Raw genomic sequence first — 23550 nt, forward strand, 5'->3', positions numbered from 1 at the left:
AGGTTCACCAATACTGTGAGCTACTGGAGGCAAGCAAAAGGATGGCTGCCGCCATCACTTTCTGGCTCCTAAGACCTCCAAGCTATCTGTTTCCCCACTTGATCTCATCCACAGAGGGATTTTTAAAATGTTCTTATCAAATCACTGGGGGGGAAATGGTAAATGGTTAAAAAAATCATTACCAACATGTAAAATTAATAATGGACTATTAAGAAGGCAATATATATTGAACATTACAATTAGAAATGTCTATTTTAAATGGCTTTTTAAGACAAACAGTTGGCTTAAACTTATCCTTCAACCATTTTTGGTGTTACAGGAGCCTTTAGATCAAAAGTACACTGGATGTAGAAACTAACATTTTGTTTCTAGAAGTACTGTGTCTTTTTACTTGAAATGAATGCTTCCCACCCCCTTTTTATACCAAAAAAGAGAGAAAACTGTTATGTTTCCCCCCTAGACTATAATTTAACTTCAAACATCAACAATAGTCATGGGGAATATACATAGAGAATATTGTACCTTAGCTGTGAAAATTAAAAGTATCCTTGTTTGCTCACATTGTTTTTCTAATACTGGGAATTAAATCAGTTGAGGACCCCAAATCTGAATAATGCAGACATGCTTAATCTGTGTTTGTGTGTGTGTTTTTAAAAAGAATACAAATGAAAAATACTTCAAACCCATTATTACATAAGTGTTTCCTTGCACCCTCTGCTGGTCTTCTTGCAGTATCAAGTAGAAGCTAACTGAGCCATAGCTAAACTGATCCTACTTGCTCAGACCAGAGAAAAATGCAAAATTAGCAAGGGGTAATTTTGCAAAGAGAAAAGGGCAAAACAGTTTTAAGATGTTTTGAGCTTTTAACTAGTTACAGGATTTTAAATTATATATCTTTTCAATAATCCGTGAGACTTGGAAGTTTCCTTATACATCAGAAGCGGGCACGTGTGCACACACAGAGAGAAATTCAAACAATATTTTAGGCATGTCTAAGGGTTTGCTTTTCTCCATGGTTCCATGCCATATCACAAACTGCCGTAGAAGCTTATAGCAGTTGCAGAAATGGCTTGCCATATGGCATCTGGGACTGCTGTCCTAGAACCTTAAGCTCAAGACTCCCGTGGGCATGCTGGCTAGTTTCACAGTTCTTAGGATCCTGGTTCTTGGCTGCACTGAATGCAGTGAAAGTTTAATCGCTATATTTTATAGTGCTAGGATTTAACCCAAAGCACATGTGGCAAAGTGCATGCACAACTACTAAATTCTTCCAAGTGTTCATGCCAAGGTTACTTTTTTTTCAAGGAGTGTTCGCAAATCCGACTGATGCTCAGAAAAAATGTATTTATTTATTTACAATGTTTATTGTGGCTTACTCCTTGTATTTTTCTTTGCCTTCTAGCACCCTGTTCTGGATGAACCAATTGCAGAAGCTGTCTGCATTATCGCGGACACGGACAAATGGACAGTACAAGTGGCCAGTAGCCAGAGGCGAATCACCGATAATAAACTTGGGAAGGATGTGCTAGTTTCTAACCTTGTCTCCAACCTGCTTCATTCCACTCTTCAGCTTTATAAGCATAATTTATCTCCAAATTTTGTAAGTACCCAACCTGTGAGGCAAGATGAAATCACAAAGCCTAATCAGAATGAGGATATTTTTTTCCTGGCACTACTCTGATTGAAGATGGACAGATAGACATACAGATAGATAGATCTTGCCATTCAGGATACAAATTCTACTAAGAGGGCTTACAAATAATATACAGTGGTACCTCAGGTTAAGTACTTAATTCATTCCGGAGGTCCGTTCTTAACCTGAAACTGTTCTTAAGCTGAAGCACCACTTTGGCTAATGGGGCCTCCTGCTGCTGCCGCGCCGCCAGAGCACGATTTCTGTTCTCATCCTGAAGCAAAGTTCTGTTCTCATCCTGAAGCAAAGTTCTTAACCTGAAGCACTATTTCTGGGTTAGCGGAGTCTGTAACCTGAAGCGTCTGTAACCTGAAGCGTATGTAACCCTAGGTACCACTGTACAATTATGTAATTTTAAAATAAAATAAAAATAGTCACTTGTGAAATGAGGTGAATATTACCTCATTTCACAAGCTTCCACAAACAGTTGCTGAAATAGAGTGTATAAATTTCACATAGGCAAATTTTTCCACAACACTTACATTTCCCTGTTTCAGCTCATCCCTGGTTATATTCAACAACATAGCCATCTGGTTACAGTAGATAAGGCCCAAACAGAACATAAACTGTTAACATCTAATCAGTCACTTCGGTACTTTAAAAAAAGAAAGATGTAATTTGATCTAACTCCTCAATGGAGGAAATAAACTCAGAATGTATTTACGTTGATGTACCTTGAAGGTAGCATGGTTGGATGGACTGTCATTTTGACTGAGGTTAGGGACTGGTTTGTGACATTGTTTCTCTTTTCTTTTGCCTCCAGTGTGTCATGCACCTTGAAGATCGATTGCAGGAGCTGTACTTCAAGAGCAAAATGTTGTCTGAATATCTCAAAGGCCAGATGCGAGTGCATGTGAAGGAGCTGGGAGTGGTACTGGGGTATGTTCCATATAGCTTCCTTGTACTCAGCTCTTATGTAACCTTATCCTGAACACACAGCCTATACTAGTAGACGAAGCTGTAGGGCTATTTGTGTCAAGATTTTGCTCATTGTTAAATAGCAGTGCCATTGATAAGGCTGTACTATAAGGTGCAATCTTCTCATTTTAAGCATACAGTGGTACCTCGGGTTAAGTACTTAATTCGTTCCAGAGGTCTGTTGTTAACCTGAAACTGTTCTTAACCTGAAGCACCGCTTTAGCTAATGGGGCCTCCTGCTGCCGCCGCACAGCCGGAGCACGATTTCTTTTCTCATCCTGAAACAAATTTCTTAACCTGAGGTACTATTTCTGGGTTAGCGGAGTCTATAACCTGAAGCGTCTGTAACCCAAGGTACCACTGTATTCTACCCAGCTGCAGAATTCTTCAGAACTTCAAAGGTTTTTAATGCACATGCTGCTTAGGAAATAAGTTTTCCAGCTGTGCTTGGAATCAGCAACTAGGGCAGGCATAGGCAAACTTAGCCCTCTAGATGTTTTGGGACTACAATTCCCATCATCCCTGACCACTGGTCCTGTTAGCTGGGGATGATGGGAGTTGTAGTCCCAAAACATCTGGAGGGCCGAGTTTGCCTATACCTGAACTAGGGTAACAATTCCATTCTCATTTCCTTGCGCATTGAAGAAAGCATGCATAGGATTGTGCTGTAAACCTCAAACTACAACCTACCCATCAAAACCTAGCCTACTGCTGTCCCCCAAGAACAATGAGAAGTGGTCCTTGAAGATTAGCAGCTGTTTGCCTAGTGAAAAGTGCACACCACCTCTTTACAGAAGAAGCAAGTCTTTTTATAGACTTTAGACAAGGAGGGTCTGTAACAGATGGCCTGTTGAGAAATTAAAGGGGAAAGTGCAGAGGTGTTAATTCCCATCTAGTTTTAAGAATGCAATCTAAATTTCAGCCCAAGGGTCTAATCTAAGATTCATTGGGTCTGTTGGAATTTTTTCATTTGCTTCAGTTAACTTTGGGTCCCAAGACAGCTGGAAACAATTAAATCTTTAGTAATACAGACCTGTCGCCAGAGGGAATGCTGCTTGTGACAAACAACCTGGTCATGTGTGTTTATGATATAAATTAGCATGCTCTTTAATTATATAAATGCATATGGGCTACTGCAATATATTTGGAGTGTCTTGACAGTTCAAAGGCTTTATTTCTTTTTAAACATACAACTGCTGATGTTTTAATAGTCTAAGTGCAGGTACCTTGACATGAGACAAATATTATGCCATGTTAATAAGCTGCGGAATATTGAGATTGCGAGCTTGGATTGAAAATGCCCATCTGTCTTTCTTTCAGGATTGAATCCAGTGACCTCCCTTTACTGGCAGCTGTAGCAAGCACCCACTCTCCTTACGTTGCCCAGATTCTGCTCTAAAATACCAAAGGGCAAAGACAATAACTTTATTTTTTATAAAGTGAAAGACAAGGAAGCAAACATGAACCGTTCTTGTCCGGGCTCTTTCTTGCCCTCAGGCAAATAGGCTGAACAGCTTGCTGACTTGACTGTGTGCCTCTGCAACTGAATACATGATGTGCAAACAAATGAAGTTGTTTCCTTCCTTCCATCCATCCATCCTTCCTTCCTTCCTTCCATCCATAAAAAAATAAGTAAAAGACCAGATCACTAGAGAAGACACTAGAACTTGGAGGGCTGGCTTGGGCAATAACTTCTGAAATGCATATAACTGCAAACTGTTAAAATCACAGGATTACTGGAGGTTAGAACTCTTCATAACCATATGCAGTGCTGTTACTGTTTATACAAGAGAATAGAACCAGCTGGCTACTTGGTACAAATTAGGAGAGCATTTGAAACAAATAACAACAAAGCTACAGCTATTTGTAACAGTTTTAACCATTTCCGTGCTAAAAGTTGAGACTGCTGAAGATTTCTTTCTTTCTTTTACTGGGGGGAATGTTCAATTTACATGGAGGTAAGGGACTTGGATCGTAGCCTGCTAATAGCACTCACCTCAGAAATGTGTCTGCAGGCATTTCCCCGTGGATATGATGTCTGGGAGTTCAAGCCAAGAAACACATCTCATTTTACCATAATTTGGGTGTGTAATTGACATTATGCTTTTGATGTTGTTCTGATGTTGTGTTGCTATCTAAGTACTCCAGAAAACAGAACATTTGGCCTAGGAAATGTTAAATGAAATTTGTCTCCCACATTTTGTTAATGTTGATTTAAAACACAAACACACACAGAAGACTTTATTTACTTTGATCTTGTCCTGTTTGAAGCACAATAAATAAAAGTTGCCTGCCCTCCAGGCCCTTTAATATCTAGGTGATTCAGGTGCTTAACTTCATAAAACATAAAATTTGCAGATTTCAGTATGAAAAAGAGATAATGTATACCATAAGAGCCAAAACTGGATACAGAATAAGAGTACTGAAAAAATGTTGCCCTTAACTACTTAAGCAAATTTTGTTTTGAAGCATCAGATTTTGTTTTACACCACAGTTTAACAGTTGCATCAGCATCATTTAGTAGAAGCCACCATGTTTGTTAATAATTGACTTAAATAAAAAAGAGTAGCTATGTAGTCCCTTCCCCCTCGTAGTTTTATCCTTGATTAAGCAATAACATCAAATATTTCTAATGAGGGAGCCATAATTTATAACACATGCATATAAGTAGATGAATAGATAATATTCTGAGCAGGCTCTACTACCTCACATTGAATATTGGGACATGCGGGCTCATTTTTCCTAGCATCTAGCACCACTAACCATATGTTCGTCATTAATTATTTTAATTATTAGTGTTCTGAATTTCATATGTCATCCCACAGGGAAAATTAAAAGTATATATTTCCTCATTTACTAAAATAACACCTGCCATGCCAGACCTTTTAACTGTTTGCTCTCTGTGCAGGTGAAAATTGCAGTCCTGGAAACAATTGCATGCCCGGCTGATTTTTGGTTCCGCTTAAATCCTGCAAATAGTTTCGTAATTTAAGTCTCATGCCACCTTCGGTTGAGACTATTGCATTTGCTCAAGTGCTTTTGCTTCTTCAGGCTGAAGTGTTTAGACATGGGTACATAGGTTGAAGATTACAATTGTGCGCCCTGATCTGACAGCTGCACCATATAGAGCAGGGGTTGTCACACAGCTGAAGAAGCATCCTGTACAAATGGACCAAGAATGCCCTGCTATGCTTTCTTAGGGATTTCAGACAGAAGGAGCTAGCCCATATCGAATCAAAACTTTTGGTCCACTTAGTTTAGTAATCTATATTTCGATTGGAATTGACTCTCCCAAGGTCTCAGAGAGAGGTCTTGCTGCGCCCTGTCTCTAGATCCTTAAGTAGAAATGGCAGGGATTGAATCGGGGACTTTCCATTCAAAACATTTGCCCTGCTGCTGAGCAATACCTCCTCCCTAATAAATTGCTTACCCCAGAACCCCAATATTTGCACTGTTCCTAGATTTAATGGTGGCATACAATGTCTCCTGTCCTTCATCCCACACTTCCTTTCCATCTATTTGTGCATTGTTTTACAACAGTGTGCACAGCTGCTAGGCTACATCACTTGATGGTGGGTTTTGCTGTTTCAGAAACAGCCATTCAAGTTGCTCCCTAGGTGAGCTGACACTCTGAAGTGTGGTGTTCCAATGTATCAATCCTACACACCAACTTGCAAGTGCAGTTGCATGTAGGATCAGTAAGGCGGCCTGATAAAATCTTCTATTCAAGCAGTAATAAGTGTTGCCATAGATGTAGTCTCTCACATGCCTTCAAAGGCATTTGATAACCAAACGCTACCCATCTCTCCCCAGCATTGGGTTCATTTGAGATGCAAGAATAAATATTTTTTATGCTTGTCCGAATGATATTTCTGGAATGGTTACTGTGCAAAAGACATTGTAGCATGATGGCATGCTTTCCTGTGACTGATAATTGTTTATGGTACATGCAGAATCAAGGTACTACATACACCTGTTTGTTTGGATTTTTGTTTTTTTTAAAAAAAGGGAACTATAACAGCACTGTAGTGTTGACCTCTTAATGTATCATGCTTTTCAGAACAATGTATATGCAAAACTAATCTCTTTGATTTTTGCAATATTCCCAATGTCCATTAATATGTCTTAATTTTAAGGCTGAGAATAAATTTTAAGTGTATTACACATACATACTAGCAAATGTCTTTCTACCGCAGCCTGCAAATGCAAGGCTGCCAAGAAAAGCGGGGAAATCCAAAGCCGGATTTTAAATCTCGCCTTTTAAAACCCGTTAGTTAAGTGAGATGTTTCAAGAGGGTTTGTTTGTTTGTTTGTTTTTGGTCTCCTCTAAATTATGTAGATGGTGGTATGTGTAATATGCTGGGCAAAATGTACATACTTGTTATCTTTTGTGTTTTTGTATATATATATTTCCCAAGATGTGCACTTGTATTATAATAACCATTCCCAATTTTAGGGGAACTTTGTGCAATAAATACAATATTGTCCATTGAATTGCTAGTTTTCTTTGTCTTGTTTCCACAGGGCTGTTGGTGAGAGAGTATTTCGTAAAGAAAAATGTTGCAATCCAGAAAGTTGCTTCAGGTACTCCAAGGGCCTTGAGGCACTCTGTGAAACCTTTAATTTTTTTCCTTTGAAAAGGCAGATCCTCCCTCCTACCAGGGGCGGAGGAAGGGGTGTGTGGTGGGGGCGGGCAGACCCGGGTGTCACCACTGAGGGGAGCGACAAAAAGCTGGGTGGCACTCACCACGGAGCCTGCAGCGCACCTGAGCCACGCGTCTCTCCTGGGAGTGACGCAGTGGCTTGGGCACCTGCAGGCTCCACGCTGCCCCAAATGGTCTGCCCGTCGCCTCCCCCTCAGCTGTAGGGCGGCTGAGTGGGATGAGGCAGGCAGACTCCTCAGAGGCCCCACGGAGCGTCCTGCCCCGGTTTACCCCGCCCCCACGGTGGCTGGCCCCACCCCCGGGCCCCACCCCAGGCGCCCGATCGGCTTGCTCCACCGCTGCTTCTCCTACCTGTATCACAAAACTCAGTCCAACTTCTCCAAAGTGATTGCCATAAAGCAGGGAACACTGCTGTTGAAGCCCAAAGTGCGTCTACCACCTGGGTTTGGTCATGCTTCTTGTTCTTTAAATTTTGTACTGTGGTGCCCATGTTGAACGTGAGATACCTGCAGTGCTGTGCACATCCACCTGATTCACCCACCCTCTTCTCATGTGATGTTGTAGGTTCCCCATGCAATTTAGAACATAGATTGCACAAAGTTTAAAATCACTTGGGGATTCTGCTAACTTACAGCCAACTTCTGTCCTCCTTCTCCTACAATGACTGAAAAGCAGGGTCTCTGGCTAGCAGGAGACATGACAGCGAGGACAAGTGTGAGCCTGTTGTCCCCGCCCCCCATACAGTGGTAATTGTGTGGAAGAAGAATGAGAGGAATAGTTCTAAGGATTCGAGGCCCAGAGGTTCAGCCAGTCTGCTCCAGATGCTTCACCACCATGAACATACGTTTGCATCTTCCAATACAATGGAAGGGCGGAATAGTTATTTTTACCACCAGCACAGTCATGACATAGCTGTAACATGAGTCTATCTGAATGGAGACATTCCTTCTTTTTGAAAATACCAGCATTAGTAAATGCTATCTTCTTCAATGAAACTTTGGGTGTATACTTTTGCCATTCAGTTTACAGTACCCTAGCTGCGGTCTAGAAAAAGTGCAGATGTGCGCTATTCTTGCCATTCAGTTTACACTACCTGCTTCATGAGCTCAAGCACATGGGGAGGGTGAGGTTGTTGCTGTTGGTTTTTTTGCATCTTTATTTTAGATCTTGTGATTGTTGAGGAAATTGTTTAGTTAGGTTGTGGGTTTTTTAATGTTTTATTTATTGTTTATGACTTCTTATGTTGTTAAGGAACGCGGGTGGTGCTGTGGGTAAAACCTCAGTGCCTAGGGCTTGCCGATCACATGGTCGGTGGTTCGAATCCCCACGACGGGGTGAGCTCTCGTCTTTCGGTCCCAGCTCCTGCCCACCTAGCAGTTCGAAAGCACCCTTAAGTGCAAGTAGATAAATAGGTACCGCTTTATAGCGGGAAGGTAAACGGCGTTTCCGTGTGCTGCGCTGGTGCCGGCTTGCCAGAGCAGCTTCATCATGCTGGCCACGTGACCCGGAAGTGTCTCCAGACAGCGCTGGCTCCCAGCCTCTTGAGTGAGATGGGCACACAACCCTAGAGTCGGACACGACTGGCCCATATGGGCAGGGGTACCTTTACCCTTTATGTTGTAAAGGTAAAGGGACCCCTGACCATTAGGTCCAGTCGTGGCCGACTCTGGGGTTGCAGCGCTCATCTCGCTTTATTGGCCGGGTCATGTGGCCAGCATGACTAAGCCGCTTCTGGCGAACCAGAGCAGCGCACGGAAATACCATTTACCTTCCCGCTTGAGCGGTACCTATTTATCTACTTGCACTTTGACGTGCCTTTGAACTGCTAGGTTCGCAGGAGCAGGGACCAAGCAACGGGAGCTCACCCTGTCGCCGGGATTCGAACCGCCGACCTTCTGCTTGGCAAATCCTAGGCTCTGTGGTTTAACCCACAGCACCACCCGTGTCCCTTTCTTATGTTGTAGTTATGTGTGTTTTTTTCTTGTTGTGAGCTGCCTTGAGTGTGATTCGAATAGTGGGAAGGCGACATACAAATAAAATTATGAATGAATGCATGTATGTATAATGCATGTATGTACTGTATAATGCATAAATTTAAGGACAAGGCAGAGGAAGGGTGTTTCAAGCATGATAAACACAGTCTAACTCAGGGATCAGCAAACTTTTTCAGCAGGGGGCCGGTCCACCGTCCCTCAGACCATGTGGTAGGCCAGACTATATTGGGGGGGGGGAATGAATGAATTCCTATGCTCCACAAATAACCCAGAGATGCATTTTAAATAAAAGGGCACATGGTCTAACTGTTTCAGCAGTGCTGGCAGTGTTTTGTTTTTTCAGATTTCTATCGAAGGCACTACTGGATACTCTCCCTGAAACTGTATTGAGGAAGCAGCTGCAAGCAGATAAAGCTGCCGACTTTTGACCGAGCATGTTTCATTTTTGAGAAACGGTTGCTCATGGGTGCGACAGGTGCATTCTGAGCGCTCAGAACTTTTCTGGAGCAAGGCAAGGCTGATAACCTAAGTATCTGAATCTGCCACGAATCAGGTTTCTCTGCTTTCTCTCCCTCCCGCCCCTTGTTTTTTCCTGTGTAACATTGCATTGCTTGTTCTTCAAGTAACACTCCCTTTTTAACTTGCCTTTTGTCCTCAGTCAGATCGTTAGCCCATCTAGCTCAGTACTATCTACATCAGGCATGGCCAAACTTGGCCCTCCAGCTGTTTTGGGACTACAACTCCCATCATCCCTAGCTAACAGGACCAGTGGTCAGGGATGATGGGAACTGTAGTCCCAAAACAGCTGGAGGGCCAAGTTTGGCCATGCCTGGTCTACATTGACTGGCAGCAGCTCTCTATAGAGTTTCAGATGGGTCACTCTGAGTCCTTCCAGGAGATGCCGGAGATTGAATCCAGGAGCTTTGCATGCAATGGATTTGCTCGACCACTGGACCATGGCCCTCCAGATGTTATTGGATTCAATCCATCAAGCAAAGCTGGATGCTCAGTGGTCAGGAAAGATGGGAGTTGCAGCTGCATAACATCTGGAGGACCACAGGTTCCTTCATCCTTGCGCCATAGGATGCTTGATTTTATAATGGCCTTATAAAAAGGGATGGTTGCTAGGTATTCACAACCCTATATGTTTTGTTATTTGCATGGCATATTCATCTGGTGAGCAGTGCCTGTGGCATAGAGTGGAGGCATCCTGGACTTGGTCAAGACATTTGCAACATGTAAAAGTGGAGCAGGATTAGAATAGCAACTGCCCCGTGTCCCATCATGGAAACTATGGGTGAGAAAGTGATGTCATCATCAAGTTTCTGAATGGCCTCACATGAGCCACCTCCTGCTTATTGCGCAGTAGCTGCTTTTAAATATATGCGTATATATTAAAATCACATTATTAAAGTATTTGGTTTATGAATGCAAAACAGCACAGGTTAATCTTGCTCTGCAGAATGGAGATTCTCCACTTCAAAGCATTTCTCCCACAGTTCACTGTCCATCATGCTTGGAAGAGAAAGCTGAAGAAGGGGAGAGACTTTGAAGAATTAGAGGCTTTAAATAATCAGTGGTTAAAAAAATTATTTTAAAAAATTCCTTGTTTTTACATGCTGATAGGTAGTAGAGAATGAAGCACAAACTCTAGCTGAGAAGATTTGAGTTGGGTAGGATGATATCTATTGCTTTAAAATTGTTTTCTTTTGAATATCTCAAATTTATATTTGAATATTTCAAAATTGGGTGGCGAAGGGGACGCGGGTGGCGCTGTGGGCTAAAGCCTCAACGCCTAGGGCTTGCCGATCGAAAGGTCGGCGGTTCGAATCCCCGCGGCGGGGTGCGCTCCCGCTGTTCGGTCCCAGCGCCTGCCCACCTAGCAGTTCGAAAGCACCCCCGGGTGCAAGTAGATAAATAGGTACCGCTTACCAGCGGGAAGGTAAACGGCGTTCCGTGTGCGGCTCTGGCTCGCCAGAGCAGCGATGTCACGCTGGCCACGTGACCCGGAAGTGTCCCCGGACAGCGCTGGCCCCCGGCCAATAAATGTGAGATGGGCGCACAAACCCCACAGTCTGTCAAGACTGGCCCGTTCGGGCAGGGGTACCTTTACCTTTACCTTTATTTCAAAATTATGAGGGAGACCTATATATATGACATATTCTACCTTGCTTTCTTAATGGAAACAGTGTCACCACAGTCCAGGAAATTAGCCAGCTGAGCAGCTGCCTCCTGTTGGACATGTACAGTACTCCTTTCACTATGCATATTTTCCACTATTTTTTGTGGAAATAGCAATAGTTTCCCCAATATTCTACAACAGTTCCTTATCCCCACCCAACTGGGAAATGCTTACCCGGTGACATACTGTTGATTGCTACTGAGAAGGCTTCTACTGAAAGAGAAGTACTAACAACTCACTAGTTCCTTGGATGGGAAAAGTAATCTGAAATCAATTGTGCACAGTGTTGCCCTGAAATCTTGTCCCGAACCCCTGGCCTATCCGGCGGCAAGTCAGTACCGGTTATATCAAGTCCAATGTTTAAAGTCCAGGGGTCAGTCCATGTAAGCAAAGTCCAAAGTCCAGGAAGTACAGTCCAGGGTCAGTCCAAGCAAGCCAAGTCTGAAACCCTGCAGTCAGAATACAGTCCAGAGTCAAACGGAAATCACAGTCCCATAGAGGTCCAGGAACATCCAGTCCAAAGTCCATCGACATGGGCAGTTGAGCAGACAAAGTACCTCAGCTCTGCTGCCTTTTTGTACTTTGCATGCTGACTGTAGCATCTGGGCTTGATGAGGCAAGTGAGCCTCACCTGTTCTCAGCCTACTCCAGCTAAGGAATCACACACCTCCTCTCAGAGCTAGCGAGCCCCACCTGGCCAGCTAGGGAGCTGGGCTGTGGGCCTTGCCTGCCTCAGCCTCCTGGAGTGTCCTGCCTGCTGCTCCCTACAGGTCAAAGCCTGCTGTGTTTGCGAAGACAGGGGCCCCTCTGGCCCTGGAGATGGGTCCTGCTCCTCTGGTTCCTGTGCCCTGACCCCCATCACCCAGTGAGTATTCAGACGCCTCTGAAAAGTACAGTGGTACCTCAGGTTACATACGCTTCAGGTTACAGACTCCACTAACCCAGAAATAGTACCTCTGGTTAAGAACTTTGCTTCAGGATGAGAACAGAAATTGTGCTCCAGCGGCACAGCGGCAGCAGAAGGCCCCATTAGCTAAAGTGGTGCTTCAGGTTAAGAACAGTTTCAGGTTAGAACGGAGCTCCGGAATGAATTAAGTTCTTAATCCGAGGTACCACTGTACTGTGCATTAGGCCAGCATGAGCTTATTGAAGAGAAGGGCCATAGCTCAGTGGCAGAGCCACCTGCTTTGTACAAAAAAGGTCCCAGGTTCAAATCTCAGTATCTCCAGGTAGGTCTGGGGAAAAAAAATCTGAAACTCTGTAATAGAGCCACTACCATTACCGAGCAAGGTGGACCAGTTTTATAAGGGAGCTTCCTTCTATGTCAATCTATACTCCCATTAGGAGGATTCTCGGCCCTGCTCAAATGCTAAATCGGTTTTCTGAACTGGATTAACAAGTAAAACTGCTTCTTTAACTTTAGCTAAATAGAGTCGGGAGCAAATGATCACAGTAAGTTCTTCTGGACACTGAAGGGAAGTGCTAGGCTAATCGCTCCTGTGGCGCCTCTTTGGGGGCATGTGGCAAGAGTTTGTCTTGCTGGGAGGCCATTTAGCAAATGATTTTATGGCAGCAGCAGAAAAGCACATGTGTCTCTCATCAGCCCTTCCCTCAGCACCTCTGTAGGGATACAACTTTTTTATTTTATTTTCCCCTCCCTGGCCCCAAAGCCTTCTTTCTGAATGCTGAATGAGATACCCATAGGTATCATTATTATAATTTCTACTTCTGGTCATTCAGAACACATCCAGCTCAATGTTACCTGCTGCAGATTAACATGGGTTTGCCTGGTAATCTGCAAGCCCAGGTACCATTTAACATGGGAAAGCCTGACCACTTGCTGTGGCCCCTAAACTTTACACTCGTTAGACAATGTGGCGGGGGTGGTGGTGGCACAGCACACTTTCATTAATAGAAATGACCAGGCAGAACCATGGCAGAAAAACTATCAACTTGGAATTCTGTAATTGGCCATAGTCACCAAATGCACATACCATGCATCACCAGATCTGAAAGACCCATTAAACTGACATTTATATATTACGAGGCACCCTGCTTGAATTGAGCTTTCCCTTATAAATCAGTCACTAACGCTAGTGCATTTACAATGTTTCTGAATTGTATTTCTCCAGTATGGAGTTCCCTTGTACATTTTTATTTTTATTTTTGCAAAGGTCTCAGCATTAAATAATGTGCAAGGTAAATTTCTGATTATGAGACAGCATGAAACTATATTAATTAAGCTTGCAGGTTGCCCTAGAATAGTGTACAGATTGTTCAAGTCTTATTTACTATCAGGTAATAAAGTTAAAGGGACCCTTGACCATTAGGTCCAGTCGTGACCAACTCTGGGGTTGCGGCGCTCATCTCGCTTTATTGGCCAAGGGAGCCGGCATACAGCTTCTGGGTCATGTGGCCAGCATGACTAAGCCGCTTCTGGTGAAGCAGAGCAGCGCACGGAAACGCCATTTACCTTCCCGCCGGAGCGGTACCTATTTATCTACTTGCACTTTGACGTGCTTTCGAACTGCTAGGTTGGCAGGAGCAGGGACCGAGCAACGGGAGCTCACTCCGTCGCGGGGATTCGAACCGCTGACCACCTGATCAGCAAGTCCTAGGCTCTGTGGTTTAACCCACAGCGCCACCCATGTCCCTTGCGCCACCCGCGTCCCTTCAGGTCCCTTGTTCTCCCAAGGGAATCCACAAACAGGTGCATTTACATAGGTGGGCAGCATAAGCTAACCTTAAGATGAGCATTTATTTTAGTGCATGCCCCTATGTTGACACACCTGCAATTGTTTCAGAACCATTTGCTTACTTTTCATTAGGCTAAAGGAAGCAATGATGGCTGGTGCCATTAGTTTGGACAGCTCCATCCCTGTAGAATTAACCTTGCTCCCCTTTGCTACAGGGATTGACTTACTGCTGTTATGCAAAGGGAATGGTAATAAATGCATTTTAAAAGTCTCCTCCCCCCCCCCATTTTCCAACAGAAGGATAGGCAATACGCAGCTTAGGGATTTGCATAGGTATTGAATGACAAACTGTGTGCAAGGCTTGTGACAGAGAGCTGGAACTTCCTTCCGTACTGGATCTTCTCACGCTGATAGGGGTGCAGAACACGTGTGAAGTAGAACACATTAGGAAAATGTAGCTTTCCGGGAGTGTGATCAAAAGGGGAACCGATATTGTTTTGTGGGTAGGGAAGGGCTGCTGTGTAAGACCTGGATATAAGAGCATCAGAGCTCAGAACAGTCATTAAAGATCCTGACAACTAGAAATTGTATGGCTAGAGGCATTTTCCTTCATTGGTGGTAGCTCATTTGCTTTGCATAAAGAATGTCCCAGGTTCAACCCCCAGCCTCCTCAGGTAGAGCTGGGAGAGAACCCTATCTTTTTATTATTTATTTAAACATATTTTTATTAAAGATTTCTTGGTTTACAAAAGTATGTGCAATGTCTCTTTTTTCAACTTACATTTTCTGCAGATCAGTTTCATTTGTTGAGACATTAGTGTTACATTAGGGGGAAAGGGGGGGAAGAGGTGGAGGGGGCCATGGTGTGTGGGGGTGGGGTCGGGTGGCAATGTTTCTATTTTACTTAATCTATGTGTGGGGTTTTGTGTCAGCGTCACTTGTGCAGGTTCTCTTTGCTTTTCGCTTGTGTTCCTTTGGTGGTGTGAAAGGTTGGGGTTGTTCTAGGGCAGGGGTGTCAAACTCAAATTCATCGGGGGCCGCATCAGCAGTTTGGTCACCCTCAAAGGGCCGGTTGTATCTGTAGGACTATGTAAAGGACATGTAAAGTGGAGGTTTCCTGTGTAGAATGGCCAGCGCCGCTAGAGGGCAGACGTTCTCTGGCTTGTAGGCTGCCGCGCATGCGCTGAAGAGGCGGCTTTCTTGTGTCAAAAAAAAAAGAAAAAGCGAGAATAAAAGGTGAAGGCTGGCGGCTACACGGGCCACATGACAAGGTCTGGCGGGCTGGATTTGGCCCGCGGGCCTTGTGTTTGACACCCATGTTCTAGGGTGTGGTTGTTTGTGATTGGTTGTGGTGAATTTTGTTTTCCTGTGTGAGTGGGGTGGATGGGTGTTTTTGAATCAGCTTAGCCATATCAATTCGTATGCTGTTGGTGAATTCTTGTCGTTGTCTTGTTGGGCTGTGTATGTGATAAAGGGGAGCCATACCGGGGTGAAGGCGTCTTCTTCTATTTGTCCCTGTGTCAGTTTCAGTTTATTGGTTAATTTTCTAGTAGGGCTGTTTCCCATACTATTTGGTACCATTGGTCCATGCTTACTCCTGACAGGCCTGGGAGAGAACCCTATCTGAGATCCTGGAGAGCTGCTGCCAGTCGGCCCATGGACGGTCTGGGAACCAGCGTGTTTTTACATGAGTAGAATGTGTGCTTTTATTTAAAATGCATCTCTGGGTTATTTGTGGGGCATAGGAATTCATATTTTTTTCCAAAATATAGTCCGGCCCCCCACAAGGTCTGAGGGACAGTGGACTGGCCCATGGCTGGAAAAGGTTGCTGACCCCTGGTGTAGACAGTAGATGAACCAAAGGTCTGTCTCAGAAATAAAAAAAAAAAACAGATTCCAGTGTTCCGAATGACCCAAACCATCTCTCGATATGTGGTTCTGTGATGCCACATTTTTTGAAATCTATCAACTCTCTTAATAAGCATAAAATTTTAGGAAATGTCAGTTAGGGTAGGATAGAAAGGGATTCTTTGCATATATAAAGGGGTTTTGTATTTCAGTTGTTTAAAAATGCTGCCACAGCAGCAGCAAGATAACTCTCCCCTGCACTTCCACCTCCCTCCACCCTCACCCCCCCAGCTGCTTGATCACTTCTTTTGGGTTGGGCTGATATGCAGGGACATCAAATAGTATCCCTTTCAAACAGATGATGGAAAACATTATGGCTTGTTGCCGCTTTTTAAATGTGATCTCTCATTATCTGATGGCAGCCTTGCAATCCCTAAAAAACATAATGCAAGAAATTCAAGATTCATAGCAAAACCCAAACTAGAATAAACAGTGGTCAGGAGCAGATCCAAGCCCCAAAGGTTCTCAAAGAAGGAAGATGAAAGATAATTCTGCTTGTTTGGCTCCGAAGCGCCCTCTCCGATTGCATGGAGCCCGGACAGCCCCGTGGTTTTCCACGGATCTGAGGGCAATGAAACAATCGTTGAGATGGCTAGAGCGCCGGTGGCGGAGAACTCATTCCGAATCTGACCGGACACAGGTTAGAGCTCAACGTCGAGCCTACCAAGTGGCGATAGCGACGGCGAAGAAGAATTTCTTCACCGCCTCTATTGCATCTGCAGAAAACAGCAGCAGGAGACTTTTTCAGGTGGTTCACAATTTAGCGGAACCACCTGCAACATCGGGGCCCAGTACGGGCCACATGTTCTCCTGCAATGATTTTGCAAAGTTTTTTGCAGATAAAACCGCTCAGATTCGGGAAGAAGTAGACTCCACCGTGGGAGCAGGGCCGGGGCGGGAGAGTGCAAGAGTTCTGTCTGGTCAAGTTGAGTGGGATCAATTCCAATCTGTTGCCTCCGAGGATGTGGACAGGCTGCTTGGACGAGTGAAACCAACCACCTGTCTCCTGGATCCTTGCCCATCCTGGCTAATAAAAGCAAGCCAGGAAGGGCTGGGTGATGGGCTTCGTGGGGTGGTGAATGCTTCCCTCCGTGAGGGGGCCTTCCCAGACCCGCTGAAAGAGGCGGTTATTAAACCGCTTCTTAAAAAACCATCTCTAGATGCGGCCACGATGGCCAACTATCGCCCAGTCTCAAATCTTCCATTCCTGGGCAAGGTGATTGAGCGAGCGGTTGCCGAACAACTCCAGGCACGCCTGGAAGAAGCGGACCATTTGGATCCCTTCCAGTCGGGATTCAGGCCTCATCATGGGACTGAAACTGCCTTGGTCGCACTGGTTGATGATCTCCGGCGGGCTAGGGACAAAGGTGAGAGCTGTTTCCTAGTTCTGCTGGATCTCTCAGCGGCGTTCGATACCATCGACCATAGCATCCTTCTGGACCGTCTTGAGGGGCTGGGAGCTGGGGGCACTGTTATACAGTGGTTCCGCTCCTTCCTCCTGGGCCGTGTTCAGAAAGTGGTGGTGGGGGATGAGTGTTCAGACCCCTGGGCTCTCACTTGTGGGGTGCCTCAGGGTTCTGTCCTCTCCCCCATGCTTTTCAACATCTACATGCGGCTGCTGGGAGAGATCATCAGGAGGTTTGGGCTGGGTGTTCATCAGTATGCGGATGATACCCAGCTCTACCTCTCTTTTAAATCAGAACCAGTGAAGGCGGTGAAGGTCCTGTGTGAGTGTCTGGAGGCGGTTGGAGGATGGATGGCGGCTAACAGATTGAGGTTGAATCCTGACAAGACAGAAGTACTGTTCTTGGGGGACAGAAGGCGAGCAGGTGTGGAGGATTCCCTGGTCCTGAATGGGGTAACTGTGCCCCTGAAGGACCAGGTGCGCAGCCTGGGAGTCATTTTGGACTCACAGCTGTCCATGGAGGCACAGGTCAAATCTGTGTCCAGGGCAGCTGTTTACCAGCTCCATCTGGTACGTAGGCTGAGACCCTATCTGCCTGCGGACTGTCTCGCGAGAGTGGTGCATGCTCTGGTTATCTCCCGCTTGGACTACTGCAATGCACTCTACGTGGGGCTACCTTTGAAGGTGACTCGGAAACTACAACTAATCCAGAATGCGGCAGCTAGACTGGTGACTGGGAGCGGCCGCCGAGACCATATAACACCGGTCTTGAAAGACCTGCATTGGCTCCCAGTACGTTTCCGAGCACAATTCAAAGTGTTGGTGCTGACCTTTAAAGCCCTAAACGGCCTCGGTCCAGTATACCTGAAGGAGCGTCTCCACCCCCATCATTCTGCCCGGACGCTGAGGTCCAGCGCCGAGGGCCTTCTGGCGGTTCCCTCATTGCGAGAAGCAAAGCTACAGGGAACCAGGCAGAGGGCCTTCTCGGTAGTGGCGCCCGCCCTGTGGAACACCCTTCCAGCAGATGTCAAGGCGATAAACAACTACCTGACATTCAGGAGACATCTTAAGGCAGCCCTGTTCAGGGAAGTTTTTAACGTGTGATATTTTATTGTATTTTTGGTTTTTATGGAAGCCGCCCAGAGTGGCTGGGGAGGCCCAGCCAGATGGGCGGGGTATAAATAATAAATTATTATTATTATTATTATTATGTGTCTGAAAAAGGTTGGGCAGGATAAAGCAATACTCAAAAGATGTGCTCTATGTCTATATGATGCAGTTTCATACTTTATAAGCCTGATTATTACAAAATATGGTGGAGTGAACTGTGCTTCCTTCTTCCACATCCAGTTAAACAAAAAACCCTCTTGTGACTGTTCTTCGTACTTCCTTTAATACCCCCACTTCCCTAGAATGGTCACTTCTGTTTAATTCTCTTTGTTACAGTAACAATAAGCAGAAATTAATTGTAACCACCAGGGGTCAGAATTTGCATCTATGGTGAGCAATGGTGTTCTTAGCCAATTCAGGACTAGCTTGGTTATGCAATGTGATTTGTTTCCTCAATCTGAAGCCAGCTTTGTGCATGAGCAGACAGAATGACTGGCAAGCCTTTTGGTCTTTTTCTGAGCTCCGGAAACCATAGTAAATAAGGAACTTTAGATAACCACAGTCATATTTGTCCATTCTTCTCCTGCTCCCCGGTTTAAATTCATGTGGCCTGAGGCGGCTTGGCTGTTTGCAATGTGTTCCACGTTTCTGTTCTTTTAAAACTTTAGCTCCTCTTTCGCCGCCTAGGGCAATAGCTGAGCAAACTGCTAAGCTGTGCACTCCCATAAAAATGAAGTTTGCTACTTGGAAACATTTTAAGAACATAATACACTTAAGAGATCCAGCTGGATCAGGCCAAAGGTCTGTCTAGTCCAGCATCCTGTTCTCACAGTGGCCAACCAGAAGCCTGTGGAAAGCCTGCAAGCTCCACATCAACACAACAGCACTCTGTGATTCCCAACTGGTATTCAGAGACAGCACACAGACATCGTGATCAGTCTTATTTAGACTTATAGCCTTATTTGCCATGAATATGCATTCCTGTCAGCACTCAAATGGCATAAAACACAATAAAACTATAATAAGAAAACTTAAAGGCATTTACAAGCAGATAACCAGCAAATAATGGAAGTTTCCAAGCACAATTCAAAGTGTTGGTGCTGACCTTTAAAGCCCTAAACAGCCTTGGCCCAGGAGGGTCTTTACCCCCATCATCCAGCCTGGATACTCAGGTCCAGCTCCAAGGTCCTTCTGGCAGTTTTGCCACAGTGGGAAGTGAAGTTACAGGGAACCAGGCAGAGGACCTTCTTAGTAGGCCTCTGAAGTAGAGCTTCATGGCCGAGTGAGATTTGAACCCTGGTCTCTCAGGTCCTAGTCCAACACTCTAACCACAACACCATACCAATTCCAGTGGAACTCTGCATACATTTAGATGTGAAGCACTGTAAAAGCTTGCTCCCATTTCTTTTTCAGTACTGCAGTCTTCTAGCTGGAACACTTCAATTTAAGCTGTTTTAGTTTAGACTAACTAGTTATTTCAGTTGACAGGGTGGATGCAGATAAAGGTAAAGGTAAAGGGACCCCTGATCATTAGGTCCAGTCATGACCGACTCTGGGGTTGCGGCGCTCATCTCGCTTTATTGGCCGAGGGAGCCGGCATACAGCTTCCAGGTCATGTGGCCAGCATGACTAAGCCGCTTCTGGCGAACCAGAGCAGCGCACGGAAACACCGTTTACCTTCCCGCCAGAGCGGGGTCAGAGCCAGACCTATTTATCTACTTGCACTTTGACATGTTTTTGAACTGCTAGGTTGGCAGGAGCAGGGACCGAGCAACGGGAGCTCACCCCGTCGCGGGGATTCGACCTGCCAACCTTCTGATTGGCAAGTCCTAGGTTCTGTGGTTTAACCCACAGACATTGGTTAATGTGTCCTTTTCTATGTCAGAAAATGCTTCACGCTTGCGACAGAGAATCTGGCTTGTGGGCACTGATCATTTCTCAAACCTTGTCATCTCTTAAACTAAGTTCAGTTTGCACTATGTGTGTGTCAACAATACCAGCTTAAATATGAAGAGCCTGATTTCATATTGGTATATAATTTATTTACAAATAATCCGGGGTTCCAGAGCATTGTAATTCTCGCTGCAATACTGTTGGACACAGTTCAGGATTGAGGTTTTTTGTTTTTAACTGTTGTTATCATCATCACCATTATTATTTAGCAGAGGAAAGGCTTGAGTGTGTCATAAGAACCCCTCATCTACTAGTACTACCCATTTATTTTAATGGAGGGAGCACATCTCTGCAAGCATTATTTGCACAATGGATGGAACAGATTTGTGCTCACGTTACTTTGCACATGTGGGTTTTTATCTGTACTGAAGTTAAAGGGGTACCCTGGGTACATTAAATGGCATATACCATCCCAATTCATCTGCACCACGTGTGAGTAAAAGTAGGCTAGCTGAATGATGGCCTAATATGAACATGGGTACTGTATGCTGGGGCTGAATTGTGCCTGTCATCCAATTGGGAAAGAGGGGCTGCATTCAGCTCCCCATGAACAGATGATCTCTGCTCCTCCCAAACAGATGCTTGGCTATTGGCCATGGCTATGTACATGAAGACTGGGATCTTGGTGCCTGCTGTTGATATGACCAATTTATGTAAAAATAGCAGCAGGCTTATTAACAGCAGCTGAAGCTGGAAATCTTGCACAAGGCCAATCACTTGCAGATGAGCACAGCAGAGAAATAAATGCTCCTTTTCTGCATAGATTAAACATCTGACAGATGAATTTTTCAGGGACATGTTCAGAGGGAGCATGATAATTGCAGCTGTATAGCTTATGCAGCAATAATTAATGGCTGCGCTCCCTTCATTTCAATGTTCCATTTTTCTAAAATAGTGCAAATGGTTCAAAGAAAGGTCTTAATCTTTGTCGTTTCAAATGGCATCGCTCCGAAAGTTAGTATTCTATAGAAAGTCAATGGACTGGAGGCAAGCTATATTTTCAACATGGAATAAAAATGTGTTAATTGCTCCTGAAATTAGAGGTTAGTGAAGAGGAAGAACGTTTTTCTCATTTGCACAAATCTGATACTGCTTTGTAGGTCCTAAATATTTAAGACTTAACTGATCTGTTGCAAAGTGGAGTTGCTTTCCAATGATTGCTCTTTCTCCGTACTGTGTGAAGCACCAGCTCAATTGGCATAACATGTTATGAAAAGGTTAGTATTTATGAAGCAGGACTTTGTGTAACTTAATTCTTTTAAGATCCCCGTGTGTATTTAGGGTGAGGCAACGGGGAATAATAATTTGCAGTAGGTAACCATCCCAAAATGATCGTAATGAACATTGGACCACACGGTCTAACTGCCTTTGTGGCTTCACACCATCCTATGAAGTACACAATCTTATTTTATTCCCAGAAGTTAGCATTTTTTCTTCACATTTTTGCTGTGATGCTTAACCATGTTCTTGGCAGTAAACATTACAGTAGTACCTCGGGTTAAGTACTTAATTCGTTCCAGAGGTCCGTTCTTAACCTGAAACTGTTCTTAACCTCAAGACCACTTTAGCTAATGGGGCTTCCTGCTGCTGCCGCGCTACCGCCAAGCGATTTCTGTTCTCATCCTGAAGCAAAGTTCTTAACCTGAAGCACTATTTCTGGGTTAGCGGAGTCTGTAACCTGAAGCGTATGTAACCTGAAGCGTATGTAACCCAAGGTACCACTGTATCTGGAATTTCTCACTTTCCCCGCTCACAAATGGAAAAACAGGCTCCATTTATGGATCTCAGTCACTGAAAGGGTGTGGGTGTGTTTACCCATATCTAGTTCCTAGGGTGCATACATGGTAGCATTTATTCTTGCACAAACCCTCCACTCACCTTAATTAGGGGCCCTTTTTCTCTCACCCACAACAAGTAAAACAGTGCAGTTATCAGCATTGCAAAAGAGAGTGAACGGGTTAATTTGCTTTCAACTGTTTGGGACATGAGCTTAAGACAGCATGGGGAATTTTTTTCAGCCCGATTGTCACATTCTCTTATTGCAGCCAAAGTTCCAGTGGTGGGTGTGGCCAATGCAAAGCAGATGGGCTGGACTTAGCACTGGATGGGGCAGCCCTCGAGGCAACTTTTCGTTTTTATTGGGGGGCAGGATAGATATGGCCCTGTGTCACCTCTGCTCTCATCCTCGTAAGAAGCTTGAGTTGTTCGCATTCCAAATATTCTGAATAGCCCAAAAAAAGTGTTCTAGAATGTAGTTTAATAAAAATAAAAGTTACATATCACAGCCAATCTCCAGAATTATCTTACATTTCTTTAAGTGGGAAGCTTTGTTTTTACAATATACTATGTAAGCTACTTGAGATGAAGTGTGGCAAGGGGGAGAGAGAACTGAACGGAAACAGAATCAGGAGCAACTAGTTTTGCCTAGAGCACAATTTTTTATTATTAGAATGAGTAACTTTTGAAAATATATGTAGCCTTTATATGGCTCTGGTCTGTCTGGGTGGAGCACAGAACAATGCCTTTGATAGCTTGCATCAGAATATGACTCATTCGGTCATATGATCTGCTTCCTATTTTTCTTTCTTTCTGCATGCACTTCCAGTGCTCTGCTCTATCTGTGGAAATGACTACATCGACTCCTCTCGTGATATTTTATATATGGCATGCACATAAAGGGTTGCTTCCTTTGGTCTAGGAGGACCTACACGGCAGGCTGAATTGGTTTATTAGCACTGTGCATAAAATCTGAATCCTATGTCTTTTTACATTGGAATGGGCTCAGTTGAACTCAGTAGGAGTTAGGATGCATATTTCTAGGAGTAGTTCCCATTGCAGCTGAAATACCAGTTTAAGTGCTGTCCTGCACCTTTGCCTTCTGCTTGCCTTTCTGTGTGTTTTTTTGAATGCAGAAGATCCCAATTTCAAAATGCAAGCATCTCCAAGTAGGACTGGGAGAGACATTTGCCTGGAAACCTGTTAGCCATATATTTAAATATGATCCTAATGCTGGTCTATGCATCAGAA

General features: G+C 44.5%; 1 protein-coding gene across 4 annotated transcripts in view; it reads left to right on the forward strand.

The window, feature by feature from the left end:
* FNIP1 (folliculin interacting protein 1) overlaps positions 1-7105 on the forward strand; it is a 94169-nt gene extending 87064 nt beyond the window's left edge. For 3 of the 4 annotated variants that reach the window (XM_082211478.1, XM_082211479.1, XM_082211480.1), the window contains 3 exons: positions 1403-1600; positions 2457-2572; positions 3932-7105. In XM_082211478.1, the coding sequence (XP_082067604.1) occupies positions 1403-1600; positions 2457-2572; positions 3932-4010 (393 nt within the window). In that variant the 3' untranslated portion in view covers positions 4011-7105. Of the gene's footprint in view, positions 1-1402; positions 1601-2456; positions 2573-3931 lie in introns of those variants that run through there. The other variant, XR_014216562.1, reaches the window with a different exon arrangement.
* The last annotated feature ends 16445 nt before the right edge of the window (positions 7106-23550 follow it).

Source organism: Podarcis vaucheri (genome assembly GCF_965113315.1).
Source record: "Podarcis vaucheri genome assembly, chromosome: 2".
Taxonomy (NCBI): Eukaryota; Metazoa; Chordata; class Lepidosauria; order Squamata; family Lacertidae; genus Podarcis; species Podarcis vaucheri.